Raw genomic sequence first — 15,981 nt, 5'->3', positions numbered from 1 at the left:
CCCAAAGGAGTCGTCACTGGGCAGACGATATCAGAGATGTCCATTATGGGATCAAACTGATTATTACTGGTGCTGTAACGACCTCAGCGAGGGTGACTGTGAGATCATGGGATGGGAGGGAGAGAGTCTGGGTGGGTGGCACAGGAAGTAGCAAGCATCCCAGGATGAAAGAACAAGTAAAGATTGTGTCTGGGGCAGGAGGAGGGGCTCTTGAAGAATTTCAGAGGCAGCGAGAGAAAGTGACACAACTCTTTTAGAGCTTGCCAGAATTAGGGATGCTACACACCCCCCCAGGGAGAGCGGGGACTTAGGGTCTTTGGGAGTTGCCAAACGATGGGAAAAGGAGGAACCAGAGAGACAGGGTGTGGTCAGAAGCACCTATCTTCCAAGCAAGACATGCTGGAGGGCCTGGAGCAGGGTACGGGGGACCAAGAAACAGGCAAGGAGTTCGTAAGACGCTGTCCAAGTGGAATGCCCAGGACTTGGATGCTTAATGGAAATTTGAAGATGGGGGATGAAGGGCAGAGTGACTTTGGGTCTGCGGCCTGGGGAAGGACAGAGAGAGAGTCCTGGCCATGGGCGGAGGTCCTCCTCTGCTTCTGGGGTTTTCTAGGTGAGTGGTCATTGGCGCCAACCTCTGTCCCCTCTGATCCACAGAGGGGCAGGGCTTTTGGACTGTCATGGTTGAACCCACCCCCAGCCATGCTTTGTTTCAGAAATTATCATCACTGCTGGCGGCGAGAATGTGGCCCCCATTCCCATCGAGAACCTGGTTAAGGAGAAGATTCCCATCATCAGTAACGCCATGTTAGTGGGAGATAAGGCCAAGTTTCTAGGTGTCCTCCTGACGCTGAAGGTAACAGGGGTGTTCTAGGCGGGAGGGATCCGCTTCTTGGTCCTCAGAGACGGGTGATAGGCGTTGTGACAGGGGTGTCTCGGGGCAGTGTGAGGTCGACAAGACGACTGGAGAGCCGCTGGACAGACTGACCTGGGAGGCCATCAGGTTCTGCCGGGATGCAGGCAGCCAGGCGTCCACCGTGTCCGAGATCTTGGAGCTGCGAGACCCCTTGATCTACACGGCCATCCAGAAAGGCATAAATGCCGTGAATCAGTGTGCCATCTCCGACGCGCAGAAGATTCAGAAGTGGGTCATCTTGGAGAAGGACTTTTCCATCAGTGGCGGGGAGCTAGGTGAGTGGCCTGGAGAGCCGGTGGCCTTGAAACTTGGAGGCTGGTCCCTTGCTAGTGTCCAGGGCCACTGTGGGCTCTGAGGAGACGCGTCTTTTTTTCTGGGAGTCAAGAGTGTCTGTGGGACCAGCCGTGGACCGGGAGGGGGATGCGGCCGCCTCCAGCTAACTGGTGTCCATCTCCCCCCGGCCACACACACACACACGCGCACACACACACACACACACACGCAGACACACACGCAGACACACACACACACACGCGCGCACACATGCACACGCACACAGACACGCACACATGCACGCGCGTGCACACACACACGCACGCACACACACGCACACACACACGCGCGCAGCCCCTTCTCCCCAGGGCCTTTGCACCTGCTGCTCCCTCTGCCCGGACTGCTCTTCCCCCTCAGTTCTTTGCCCGAAAGGCTCCTTCTCATTGTCCGGGTCTCACCCTAAAGGCCACTTCCTGAGAGCAGCCTTCCCTGACCATCCTGGCTAAAGCAGCTTGCCGTCCCCCCTAACACACTGACCCTACAGTCCACCGTCACACCTACTGTACTGCCCTGTCTTCTTGCTTCCCTAATATGTCAGAGCCTGAAACTACCCTACATATTAGTTTAGCTTTGCCTGTCTCCCCGCCGAGAGGGGAGGGGTCGGGGTGGGGGGGGTCTTGCCTTCCCCTGAGGTCCCCCCAGGGGCTTGCTTTCAGCACTCGGCTGTACTTCCACAGCGTGGACCGCAGGGAGCTGGGAGCATGGCAAGCGTGCAGCCTTCAACAACCTGGGTTCAAATCCTGTGCCCGCCACATGAGTTGTGACTTGTCCCTCTGAACCCTGGTCTTTTTATTTACGAGTTGGAAATGCGATCCAGGGTCGGGGGTGTGTGTGTGTGTGTGTCTAGGACACCTGGAGGGAAGCCCGCACCCCCTGGTGACCGGAGCCTACAGGGCATCCTGGGCTGTGGATGAAAGAAGTCTCAAGTGGGAGCGTTCGCCCCACCATGCACTTGCTGGGTGACCTTGGAGCAGCTGGCCCTGAGCCTCACCTATAAAATCGGGGGGTCGGGGGGTGTCCCTCCGTGGTTGGGTGCAGCATCCCTGTCAGGCACGGAGCTCACTGCGCTCCCCACCTGCCAGCTCACGGAATCCTCACCGCGGCCCAAGGACAAGGCGGGGGCAGGGAGGGGTCCTCTCATCCCGGCGGATGGCAAAGGGGGTGCCCCCAGGAAGTCAAGGGCACAGCCAGCCACCAGCCCAGCCCCAGCCATGAGACCCTGTCTCCTGGTCACGCCCGGGGCACGTGGACTCTTATTGCATCCCCACGTCTGAACTGGTTTCTCCTTTCTCGGCAGGTCCAACGACAAAGATTAAAAGACATTTCATAATACAGAAATACAAAAAGCAAATCGACAACTTCTATCAGTGACGTCATTGGCAGAGCTGCTCCCGACTGCCCCGATGGCGAGACCGGCTTCGCTGGGCCGTGCCTCAGATGAGTCCAACACAGCTGGTCTCCCCCGAGCGGCAGGTAGGTCCCTGAGCAGAACCGCAGAGGCCTCGTGCGCACACGCACCCACGCGCGGCTGCCGCGGCTTCTAGGTAGTGTCTGCCCTCAACTAACGCTCTACCTGGGTCCCGGCAGGGCATGCAAACTCCCTCCTGCTCGGCCGCCAACTCTGTTAGCTGTTCTTCCTGCCTTTCCCACTTGTCTCGTAGAGGGAGCAGGGCAGCCTTCCCATCCAGGACCAGAGCTTTTGGTGAAATGCCCAAATGTTTCATTGTGGCTTATCTGGAGAAGCCCTTTTGTCAAAAACTGTGGGTGGGGGACTTCCCTGGTGGCGCAGTGGTTAAGAATCCGTCTGCCAATGCAGGGGACACGGGTTCGAGCCCTGGTCCAGGAAGATCCCACATGCCACAGAGCAACTAAGCCCATGAGCCACAACTACTGAGCCCGCGAGCCACAACTACTGAGCCCACATGCCACAACTACTGAGCCTGCGCTCTAGAGCCCCATGAGCCACAGCTACTGAAGCCTGCGTGCCTAGAGCCCGTGCTCCGCAACAAGAGAAGCCACTGCGACGAGAAGCCCGCGCACCTCAACGAAGAGTAGCCCCCGCTCACTGCAGCTAGAGAAAGCCTGTGCACAGCAACGAAGACCCAACACAGCCATAAATAATAAAAATAAATAAATTAATTATTTTTTTAAAAAATTAATTTATTTTTGGCTGTGTTGGGTCTTCGTTCCTGTGCGAGGGCTTTCTCCAGTTGTGGCAAGTGGGGGCCACTCTTCATCGCGGTGCGCGGGCCTCTCACTATCGCGGCCTCTCTTGTCGCGGAGCACAGGCTCCAGACGCGCAGGCTCAGTAGTTGTGGCTCACGGGCCTAGTTGCTCCGCGGCATGTGGGATCTTCCCACACCAGGGCTCGAACCCGTGTCCCCTGCATTGGCAGGCAGATTCTCAACCACTGCGCCACCAGGGAAGCCCTAATTAACTAATTTTTTAAAAAAACAAAACTGTGGGTGGGAGAAGTTCTACTGGCCGGGAACCCAAGGAATGAGGTGTGTCGACCCACCCCGGGGGGTAAAGGACTGAGACTTGAGCTCCTCCCACCCACCCCTCTTCTCCTCCTTTTCCCCCAAGTCTTGTTCATAGGGAGCCCTGATGACATCCGGAGTCACTGATAGGATTTTGGAAGCCCAGCTAGAGGCACAGTGCAGGCAGAGAGGAGGATGCAGCTTCGGTTGTCCCAAGGGTCACCTGTAACCCTTTCGTGGTCAAATCATTCTCTTCTGATGCTCGCAGTCTACCCACCTGTATTAGTTTCCTAGAACTACCATAGGACAAAGTTCCACAGACTAGGGTGCTTAAACAACAGGAATTTCTTTTCTCAAGGTTCTGGAGGCTGCAAGTCTCCAAGGTCAAGGTGTCGGCTGGGTTGGTTCCTTCTCAGTCCCTCGCCTTTGCCTGTAGACGGCTGTTTTCTCCCTGCGTCGGTGTCCAAATTTCCCCTTCTTATAAAGACACATGTCCTATTGGATTAGGGTCCACCCTAATGATCTCATTTTAACTTGATGACCTCCGTAAAGACCCCATCTCCAAAGACACTCCCATCCTGAGGTCCTGGGTGTGAGGACTTCAACATACGAATCTGCGGAGGGGAACACAATCCAGCCCATGACACCACCGTATCCAGTTTCTTTTCTTCATTGTTAACCGATTTAACTCCTCCACACCTTCGTTTGTCAAAGTGCTGCTGCGGGTGAGCCCAGCAGCCAAACACATCACATTCATCGTTCCACGTCTTTTGCAAGATTTCAGATTTCACTTTGCGGTTGGGTAAGAGATCATCCGACACTGACGTGGGGGTGGGAGGTGGACCCTCTCTGCACCTGGGCTGTCCAGTATGGCAGCCACTGGCCCATAATGTGGCCCATCTGAACTGAGATGTGCTGTGGGTATAAAACCCACACTGGGCTTCCAAGTCGGGGTACGAAATACAGAACATACAACACCTTATTCATATTTTAAAGTACTGACTGAATGTTGGAATGATGCTCTTTGGGACATACCGGGTTACATTAAATATAGCACCTAAGTCAATTTCACCAGTTCCTTTTTGGTGTGGCTATTAGAAATTTTTAAATTACCTCGGTGGCTCATGGGATACTTCTCCTGGAGAGCGCCACTCTAAAGTTCATTGGAGAGGGATTCCATTTTTTTTTTTTTTTCTCATTTCTAAGTGGATCCGTTCATTCTGGAATATTTCCATCTTACAGCACCTTGTGGGGTCTCAGGGAATGAACATATAATACATGTACCAAGGATCCCCATGTGATAACTTGTCTTTCTCTTTTCTCTAGCCTCCAAGAGGAAGACCCCATCGCGACGTGATTTGCTGCTCTGGGCAGGGACTTGAGTCTCTCGTGTTTTTAAGAAGTCAGATTCCCTATGAGTCAGCCTCTTCATCATCCACCTGTTGAAGAGGTACCCCCTCTCAGACCTGCCATGCCTCTTGAAGCAACAGGGCCATCACAGATCTTTGAATTCCCATGAACCTTCAGGGCGTGATCCTGGGAAAGCTGATGGGGAGGTCTCTGAAGAACTGCCTGTTTAAAAGAAAGATTTGACCTTGTGGGCTCCAACTGGCTTTTTTTCCTCTTCAGAGGATTGACGTGAGACATCAGAGAAGAAAAGCTTTCACACGTTTGAAGAAGAACTGGGCCCCCGAACCTACTTGCCTTCCTGGGAGCAACTTGAAAACCCTTCCACTAAGTTCTGACAATAAAGCACTTCAGCACCCCGTGTTCTGATTTTTGGCCAGATGCGAACATCTTGTCCTTTGTTGAGAAGCTCAGACTGTAAAATCAGTTCTGGGTTCAAATTCTGACTGGCTGTGTGAGTTCAACCTTCTGAGTCTTGGGAGGGGATGTTATCTGTAAAAACAGACCCCCATCTCACAGGGTGGCCATGGAGGTGCATCAAGACGACCAAAAGAGGGCAGTGTCTGATTCCCCAAAGCCCCTCACATGTGTCAACAGTGATCATCACAGCACCCCGTTGGTCCCAGTTAACAGCTGGGATTCTTTTTTTTTAATATAAATTAATTTATTTATTTATATTTTATTTTTGGCTGCATTGTGTCTTCGTTGCTGCGTGTGTGCTTTTCTCTAGTTGTGGCGAGTGGGGGCTACTCTTGCGGTGTGCAGGCTTCTCATTGCGGTGGCTTCTCTTGTTGCGGAGCACGGGCTCTAGGCGAGAGGGCTTCAGTAGTTGTGGCTCGTGGGCTCAGTAGTTGTGGCTTGCGGGCTCTAGAGTGCAGGCTCAGTAGTTGTGGCCCGCGGGCTTAGTTGTTCCGCGGCACGTGGGATCTTCCCGAACCAGGGCTCGAACCCGTGTCCCCTGCATTGGCAGGCGGATTCTTAACCACTGGGCCACCAGGGAAGTCCAGCAGCTGTGATTCTTGATGAATTCCATCTTTTGGGAAAAATGAGTTTGCTGTTGTCTTAAGGTCCAAGACAGCAGCAGTTTGAAGGAAGACAGAGCTTTCTTCCTCTCTCATCCAACAGTCCGTGTATGGACAGACCAAAGCTGATACTGCACATCCACAGCATCTGGCCCTGAAAGAGTGTCGGTGGGAGGAGCAGGGAGGGACAGCCCATCAGGACAGGAGGAAGAAAACTTTCAGTGTCCCTTAAGGTTCTAGATATCCAGAGGCACCCCTTTTCTTTTAGTTTCAAACATCAAATTATAAATCGATCAGAAATGTATGAAGACATTCTCCGCCCAAAAAGCATTTGATGCAGATAAGGCTAAAGCCCTCCTCCTCAATTTGGTAAGTTTTTATGTTTTTTAATATGTAAGTATAGTCGACCCTCTTTATTTGCAGGTTCCATATTTACAAGTTTGCCTGTTCACTAACATTTGTAACCCCCCAAATCAACGCCTGTGGTGCTTTTGTAGTCACCTCTGGAAATGTGCAGAGCACCGACAAATTTTAATGACCCAACGTGCACGTTCACGGCTGAAGGTCAAACAAGGTGCCTCCTTGCTTCGGCTCAGACTATGAACGCATGTCTTTTGGGGGTCGATTTAGTGCTATGTTTTTTTTGCATTTTTGTTGGTGATTTCACTGTTGAAAATGGCCCCCAAGTACAGTGCTGAAGTACTGACTAGTGGTCTTGAGTACAAGAAGGCTGTGAGGTGCCTTATGGAAAAATTATACATGTGTTAAATAAGCTCCATTCAGGCATGAATTGTAGTGCTGTTGGCCATGAGTTCAATGCTAGTGAATCATCAATATATCTTAAGGTGTCCCCAAACAAAAATACACATTACACAAGGTATGTACTGATCAGCAGATAAAAATGTTGTGACCGGGGAGGGGGATCCAGGTGGTGGAGTAGGAGGATGCCGAGCTCACCTCCCCCCCACAAACTCATCAAAAATACATCTACATGTGGGACAGTTCTCACAGCAAACCGGCTGGAAACTGACAGAAGAACCCCTATACAACCAAAGCTGCAAGAAAGATCTCTATATAACTGGGTTGGACAAGAAAGAAAAAAAAAAAAGCATCAGGACAGGACCGGCAACGCTGGGAAGGATCTGTAAGGACGAGAAGGTCCACACGGGCAGACCCTCGCCCTGGGGAGCCCCGCCGCCTGCTGGGAAACTCGCTGGGACAGACAGAGGGGCTGGAGAAGCCCAGACTCCGCTCACGAGGAGTGCCTGCGTGCCGGCTTGCTAACAGTCAGGGTGGGGAGAGACAATCAGAGGGCTGGCGGCTGCCGCCTCGCTGCACTTCCCCAATCCGAAGGACCCGGTGTCCTGGCCTCACACACTCCACCACAGTGCCTGGTGTGAGATCAGGGCAGAGATTCAGTCTAGCTGCGCAGAGACAGACCGGGGCGCCTGGGGGGTGATCCGGGCCAAACCACAGAGACCACTGTCCGCACACGCACAGGAGCGGCGGATGGAACTGGGCGGACACTGTCAGCATGCACACCGGGCGGGGCCACAAATATTCACAGCCATGAAGCACTGAATCTCGGGCAGACAGGCCCTGGGAGAGGACTTGATCTAGCTGCAGAGGACAGCCCAGAAGGCCTAGGGTCTCATCCGGGGGGGAATCGTGGAGCCCACCGTCAGCACGCACACGGCAAGGGGGGTCTGGCATTGTCGGCGTGCACACCGAATGGCGCCACGGAAACAGAGCGGCTGGGCGCTGAGTCTCAGGCAGAAAGGCCCTGGGCAGGAGTAGGTGGTGATTCGTTTCCAGCGGGAGCGCCCCAGCTCCACCCACTCTACACAGCAGCTTGGAGTCAGATCTGGGGCGGACAGGTCTTGGGAGAGGCCTGCCATGAGGCAGCCCAGGTCTACTCCACGGCACAGCCTGGCACTAGGTCTGGGATGAACACGATGGAGAAACGGATGTGACCTTGGGCTGCTCTGGGCATCGCTGTGACCACACGGGCCTCGCGTGCTTCAGCGGTCACCTCCTTGAGGGCAGGCACTCAAGGGCACGGGAGCCTCATCAAACCCAACCCTCAGGACTTCTACCCCAACAACTGGGGAGCAGACCCCACCCCGGCAGGGTGGTGACGGCCATGGAGCCAAGAGGAAGCCCTGCCCAACACCCAGCACAGGCTCTGGATACCACAACACCAACCAAACCCCCTATCAAGGGGGTAGCTGCCAGCACACCCCAAGGTAAGATGTGATTGGCGTCCATACCAAAACCAGCCCTTGGGCCAAAAGTACTGGACTCAACACAGTCTACACAGGGACGCTCCCACAGAAAAACTCCCCTTCAAGACCACAGTAGATAATGTTTCTCCTAAATTCATGGAGACAGAGAAACTTAAACAAAATGAAAAAGCAGAGGAACTACTCCCAATTGAAAGAATGAGAGAAATCCCCTGAAAGAACAAATAATGAAGTAGATGTCACCAGTCTACTAGACCCCAAGTTCAAGAAAAAGGTAATAAAAATGTTAAAGGAATTACGAAATATTATTAACAGAAATGCAGATCCCTGTAACAAGGAAGTAGAAACTATAAAGATGAACCAGTCAAAATTAGACAATTCAACTGGTGAGATAAAAAGCAATCTAGAAGCAATGACTAGCAGACAAAATGACACAGAAGAACATATAAGTGATCTAGAAGACAGAATAATGGAAATCACCCAATCAGAACAACAGACTGAAAGACAAATTAAAAAAATGAAGATGACATAAGAGCTCTAAGGGATAATATAAAGCATGCCAACCTATGCATAATAGGGGTTTCAGAAGGAGAAGAGAAAGGGATCGGAAATGTATTTGAAGAAATTATGGCAGAAAACTTCCCAAGCCTAAAGAAGGAAACAGATATCCAGGTATAGGAAGCCCAGAGGGTCCAAACAAGCTGAACCCAAATAGGCACACACAAAGACATACCATAATTAAAATGGCCAAAGTTAAAGATAAAGAGAAGATTCGAAAGACAGCAAGAAAAAAACAGTCAGTTATAAGGGAACCCCCATAAGACTATCAGATGAATTCTCTGCAGAAACTTTGCAGGCCAGAAGGGAGTGGCATGATGCACTCAAAGTCCTGAAAAGGGAAAAACCTGCAACTTAGGATACTCTACCCAGCAAGGTTGTCATTTAAAATAGAGGGAGGAACTTCCCTGGTGGCGCAGTGGTTAAGAATCCACCTGCCAATGGAGGGGACACGGGTTCAACCCCTGGCCCGGGAAGATCCCACATGCTGTGGAGCAGCTAAGCCCGTGCGCCACAACTACTGAGCCTGCGCTCTAGAGCCCACGAGCCACAACTACTGAAGCCCATGCGCCTAGAGCCCGTGCTCCACAACAAGAGAAGCCACCGCAGTGAGAAGCCCACGCACCGCAACAAAGAGTAGCCCCTGCTCACTGCAACTAGAGAAAGCCTGCAGGCAGCAACAAAGACCCAACGCAGCCAAAGATAAAAAAATAAATAAATTTATTTTTAAAAAATAAAAAATAACAAAATAAAATAGAGGGAGAGGGACCTCCCTGGCGGTCCAGTGTTTAAGACTCCACGCTTCCACTGCAGGGGACACGGGTTTGATCCCTGGTTGGGGAACTAAGATCCCGCATGCTGTATGGTGTGGCCAAAAATAAAGAAAAAAAAAATAGGAGAGATAAAGGATTTCTCAGACAAGCAAAAGCTAAATAAAGGAATTCAGCAATACTAAACATACCCTAAAAGAAATATTGAAAGAGCTTCTTTAAATAGAAAGGAAACAAGACTCTATAAGAAAGGGAAAATCACAATAGGAAAGGCAGATATAGAAAAGGATTGAAAATCATTTAAACCAGTATACAGATTTTTAAAAACTCAAAAAATTTTGTAGAAGTGATTCTAACTACAATTAACAGCAAAAGAAAAAGCATGAAGACGTAACATGGGACATCAAAATCACAAAATGTGGGGGAGGGGAGTATAAAAATGTAGATCCTGTAGAATGTGTTTGAACTTGTATGACTATCAGTTTAAAACAAGTAGATACAGTTATGGGTCAACATACTTGAAATCCAGGGTAACCACAAATCAAAAACATAGACTCACAAAAAAACAAAAAGAAAGGAACTCAAGCGTTCCCCCCCATACATAAAATCCCCATCAAACCAAAAAAGGAAAAACAAGAAGAAGACAAAATGAACAAAAAACTACAAAAACAACCGGAAAACAAGGTTTAAAATGGCAGTTAAGTACATACCTATTAATAATTATTTAATTTTTTAAATTTAATTTTTATTGGAGTATGGTTGCTTTACAATGTTGTGTTAGCCTCCACTGCACAACAAAATGAATCAGCCACACACATACAGATATCCCCTCCCTTTTGGACTTCCCTCCCACTTAGGTTACCACAGTGCATTAGGTACAGTTCCCTGTGCTATACAGTATGTTCCCATTAGCTGTCTATTTTATGCATAGTATCAATAATGTATATGTATCAATCCCAGTCTCCCAATTCCTCCTACCCCACCCCTTTCCCCCTTGGTATCCATACACTTGTCCTTTACGTCTGTGTCTAATAATTACTTTAAATGTCAATGGACTAAATACTATAATCAAAAGACACAGAGTCGCAGACTGGGTAATAAAACAAGAACCTACAATATGCTGCCTACAAGAGACTCACTTAAAGGCAAAAGACACACATAGATTGAAAGTGAAGAGATAGGGGGCTTCCCTGGTGGTGCAGTGGTTGGGAGTCTGCCTGCCAATGCAGGGGACACGGATTCAATCCCTGGTCTGGGAGGATCCCACATGCCACAGAGCAACTAAGCCCGTGCGCTACAACTACTGAGCCTGCGCTCTACAGCCCGCGAGCCACAGCTACTGAGCCCACGAGCCACAACTACTGAAGCCCATGCACCTAGAGCCCGTGCTCCGCAACAAGAGAAGCCACCACAATGAGAAGCCCGTGCACCACAACAAAGAGTAGCCCCCGCTCGCCGCAACCAGAGAAAAGCCCGCAGGCAGCAACAAAGACCCAACGCAGCCAAAAAATAAAAAATAAATAAGAAAGTGAAGGGATGGAAAAAGACATTTCATGCAAATGGAAACGACAAGAAAGTGGGTGTAGAATACACATATCAGACAAAGTAGACTTTATCTTTTTTTAAATTTAATTTTATTTATTTTTTTATACAGCAGGTTCTTATTAGTCATCCATTTTATACACATCAATGTATACATGTCAATCCCAATCTCCCAATTCATCACCCCTGCCGCTTTCCCCCCTTGCTGTCCATACGTTTTTTCTCTACTTCTGTGTCTCAGTTTCTGCCCTGCAAACCGGTTCATCTGTACCATTTTCTAGGTTCCACATATATGCGTCAATATACGATATTTGCTTTTCTCCTTCTGACTTACTTCACTCTGTATGACAGTCTCTAGATGCATTCATGTCTCTACAAATGACCCAATTTCATTCCTTTTATGGCTGAGTAATATTCCATTGTATATATGTACATTTTCTTTATCCATTCGTCTGTCAATGGGCATTTAGGTTGCTTCCATGACCTGGCTACAAAATAGACTTTAAAACAAAGTCCACAAAGAATAACAATGAAGAATGTTATACGATGACAAAAGGACCAAAACAAGAGAGGATATTATGTTCGTTAACATATATGCACCCACCGTAGGAGCACTTACATATATAAAAACAAATACTAATAAACATAAAAGGAGAAAGTGACAGGAATACAATAATAGTAGGAGACTTTAACACCCCACTGACATCAATGGACAGATCTTCCAGACAGAAAATCAATAAGGCAACAGAGGTCCTAAATGATGATACAATAGACCAGTTGGACTTAAATGATGTCTACAGGATACTACATCCAAAAAGAAAAAAAAAAACCCAGAATACACATTCTTTTCAAGTGATCATTGAACGTTCTCTAGGAGACCACATAGTAGGTTACAAAACAAGCCTCAGCAAATTTAAGAGGATAGAAATTATTTCAAGCATCTTCTGACTACAATGGTACGAAACTAGAAATCAACCACAGAAAGAAAAAGCGGAAAAGAACGAACACATGGAAACTAAACAACATGCTGCTAAAAAACCAATGGGTCAACAATGAAATCAAAGAAGAAATCAGAAAATATCTAAAGACAAGTGAAAATGAAAACACAACCTTACAAAATCTATGGGATGCAGCAAAAGCAATTCTAAGAGGGATGTTCATAGCAATACAAGTCTTCCTCAAGAAACAAGAAAAAAATCGAAATAAACTATCTGAACTTCCCCCTAGAAGAATTAGAAAAAGAATAAGCAAAACCTAATGTCACCAGAAGGAAGGAAATAATGAAGATCAGAAAGGAAATAAATAAAATAGGGATCAAAAAAAACCCAGAAAAGATTTTAAAAAACCAAGAGGTGGTTTTTTTGCAAAGATAAACAAAATTGACAAACCTCTAGCCAGGCTCACCAAGAAGAAAAAAGAGAGGACCCAAATAAATTAAGAAATGAAAGAGGAGAAATAACATCTGATACCACAGAAATACAACAACAACAAAAAATACACAAGAGAATACTATGAACAGTTTTATGCCAACAAACTGGACAACCTAGAAGAAATGGACAAACTTCTAGAAACATACAGCCTGCCAAAACTGAGTCAAGAAGAAATAGATAATTTGAACAGACTGATCATTAGAAGTGAAATAGGATCTGTAGTTTAAAAAACTCCCTGCAAACAAAAGCCCAGGACCAGATGGCTTCACTGGGGAATTCTACCAAACATACAAAGAAGAACTTATACCCATCCTTCTCAAACTATTTCAGAAGATTAAAGAGAAGGGAAGACTCCCAAATTCATTCCATGAAGCCACCATCACCCTGATACCAAAACCAGACAAAGACACTGCAAAAAAAGAAAATTACAGGCCATTATCTTTTTTAAAATTTTATTTTTATTTATTTATTTTTGGCCACATTGGGTCTTCGTTGCTGGGTGCGGGCTTTCTCTAGTTGCAGCGAGCGGGGCTACTCTTTGTTGCGGTGCGCGGGCTTCTCATTGCGGTGTCTTCTTTTGTTGCAGAGCATGGACTCTAGACACGCGGGATTCAGTAGTTGTGGCACACGGGCTTAGTTGCTCCGCAGCATATGGGATCCTCCTGGACCAGGGCTTGAACCCGTATCCCCTGCATTGGCAGGCAGATTCTTAACCACTGCGCCACCAGGAAAGCCCCTGGGATGTTATCTTTGATGAACACAGATGCAAAAATCCTCAACAAAATATTAGCAAACCGAATCCAACAATACGTAAAAAGGATCATACACTATGATCAAGCTGGATTCATTCCAGTGTTGCAAGGATGGTTCAACATATGCAAACCAATCAATGTGACACATCACATTAACAAAAAGTAAAAACAAAAATCACATGATCATCTCAATAGACACAGAAAAAGCATTTGACAAAATTCAACATCCATTCATGATAAAAAACTCACACCAAAGTGGGTACAGAGGGAACATATCTCAACATAATAAAAGTCACTTACGACAAACCCACAACCAACATAATACTCAATGGTGAAAAGCTGAAAGCTTTCCTGCTAAATTCAGGAACAAGACAAGGATGCCCACTCTCACCACTTCTATTCAACATAGAATTCGAAGTCCCAGCCACAGCCGTCAGAAAAGAAGAAGAAATAAAAGATATCCAAATTGGAAGGAAGGAGATAAAGCTCACTATTTGCAGATGACATGATACTATATACAGAGAACCCCAAAGTCTCCACACAAAAACTATTAGAATAAATGAATTGAGCAAGATAACAGGATATAAGATTAATATACAGAAATGGGTTGCATTTCTTTACACTAACAATGCAATATCAGAGAGAGAAAATTTAAAAAAAAATGCCATTTAAAATCGTGTCAAAAAAGAAAAAAACAAAAAAAAACCTAGGAATAAAGTTAACCAATAATAATAATAAAGGAGGAGAAAAACCTATACACTGAAAACTATAAAACACTGATAAAGAAAACTGAAAATGATTTGAATAAATGGAAAGATATCCCATGCTCTTAGATGGGAAGAATTAATATTGTTAAAATGGGCATACTACCCAAAGCAACCAACAGATTTAATGCAATCTCTATCAAACTACCCATGACATTTTTCACAGAACTAGAAGAAATAATACTAAAATTTATATGGAAACACAAAAGACTCAGAAATGCCAAAGCAATCCTGAGGAAAAAGAACAAAGCTGGAGGCATAACCTTTCCAGACTTAAGACATACTACAAAGCTACAGTAATCAAAACAGTGTGGTACTGGCACAAAAACAGACATATAGATCAATGGAACAGAATAGAGAGCCCAGAAATAAACCCACACACCTACAGTCAATTAATCTATGACAAAGGAGGCAAGAATATACAATGGAGAAACAACAGTCTCTTCAACAAGTGGTGTTGGAAAAGCCGGATAGCTACATGTAAATCAATGAAATCAAAACACTCCCTCACACAATATACAAAAATAAACTCAAAATGGTTTAAAGACCTAAATATAAGACATGACATCATAAAACTCCTAGAAAGAACAGAGGCAAAACATTCTTGGACATAAATTTTCTTATATCAGTTTCCCAAGGCAAAAGAAATAAAAGCAAAAATTAACAAATGGAACCTAATCAAACTTAAAAGCTGTTGTATAGCAAAGGAAGCCATCAACAAAATGAAAAGACAACCTATGGAATAGGAGAAAATATTTGTGAACAATGCAATCAACAAAGAGTTAATATCCAAAATATACAAACAGCTCATACAACTCAAAGTCAAAAAAACCCAAACAACCCAATCAAAAAATGGGCAGAAGATTCAAACAGACATTTCACCAAAGAAGACATATAGATGGCCAACAGGCACATGAAAAGATGCCCAACATCGCTAATTATTAGAGAAATCAAAATCAAAATCACAATGAGGTACCACCTCACATGGGTCAGAATGGGTATCATCAAAAAGTCTGCAAATAACAAATGCTAGAGGGCTTCCCTGGTGGCGCAGTGGTTGAGAATCTGCCTGCCAATGCAGGGGACACGGGTTCGAGCCCTGGTCTGGGAAGATCCCACATGCCACGGAGCAACTGGGCCCGTGAGCCACAATTACTGAGCCTGCGCGTCTGGAGCCTGTGCTCCACAACAAGAGAGGCCGTGATAGTGAGAGGCCCGCGCACTGTGATGAAGAGTGGCCCCCACTTGCCACAACTAGAGAAAGCCCTCACACAGAAACTAAGACCCAACACAGCCATAAATAAATAAATAAATGAAATAAACTTTAAAAAAAATTAAAAAAAAAATGCTAGAGAGGTTGTGGAGAAAAGGGAACCCTCCTACACTGTTGATGGGAAAGTAAATTGGTGCAGCCAGTGTGGAAAACAGTATGGAGAGTCCTTAGAAAACTAAAAATAGTGCTACCATATGATCCAGCAATTCCTCTCCTGGGTATATATTTGGAAAAGACAAAAACTTTAAGTCAAAAAGACACATGCACCTCAATGTTCATAGCACTACTAATTGTAACAGCCAAAAAATGGAAACAACACAAGTGCCCATCAACAAATGATTGGCTTAATAAGATGTGACTATATATATATACATGTGTGTATACACACACACACACACACACACGCACACATCTCACATATAATGGAATATTACTGAGCCATAAAAAATAATGAAATATTGCCATTTGCAGCAACATGGGTGGACCTAGAG

At 46.5% G+C, this 15,981-nt stretch overlaps 1 protein-coding gene across 1 annotated transcript in view; it reads left to right on the top strand.

Annotated features, from left to right (window-relative positions):
* The window catches only part of ACSBG2 (acyl-CoA synthetase bubblegum family member 2), a 28,940-nt gene extending 26,320 nt beyond the window's left edge, over positions 1-2,620 (top strand). Inside the window, exons 11-13 of the mRNA XM_036848040.1 lie at positions 717-856; positions 945-1,191; positions 2,547-2,620. Of these exons, the coding sequence (XP_036703935.1) occupies positions 717-856; positions 945-1,191; positions 2,547-2,620 (461 nt within the window). The remainder of the gene's footprint in view (positions 1-716; positions 857-944; positions 1,192-2,546) is intronic.
* The last annotated feature ends 13,361 nt before the right edge of the window (positions 2,621-15,981 follow it).

Source organism: Balaenoptera musculus, chromosome 3, assembly GCF_009873245.2.
Source record: "Balaenoptera musculus isolate JJ_BM4_2016_0621 chromosome 3, mBalMus1.pri.v3, whole genome shotgun sequence".
Classification (NCBI taxonomy): Eukaryota; Metazoa; Chordata; class Mammalia; order Artiodactyla; family Balaenopteridae; genus Balaenoptera; species Balaenoptera musculus.
This window is presented reverse-complemented; position numbering and strand designations above follow the sequence as displayed.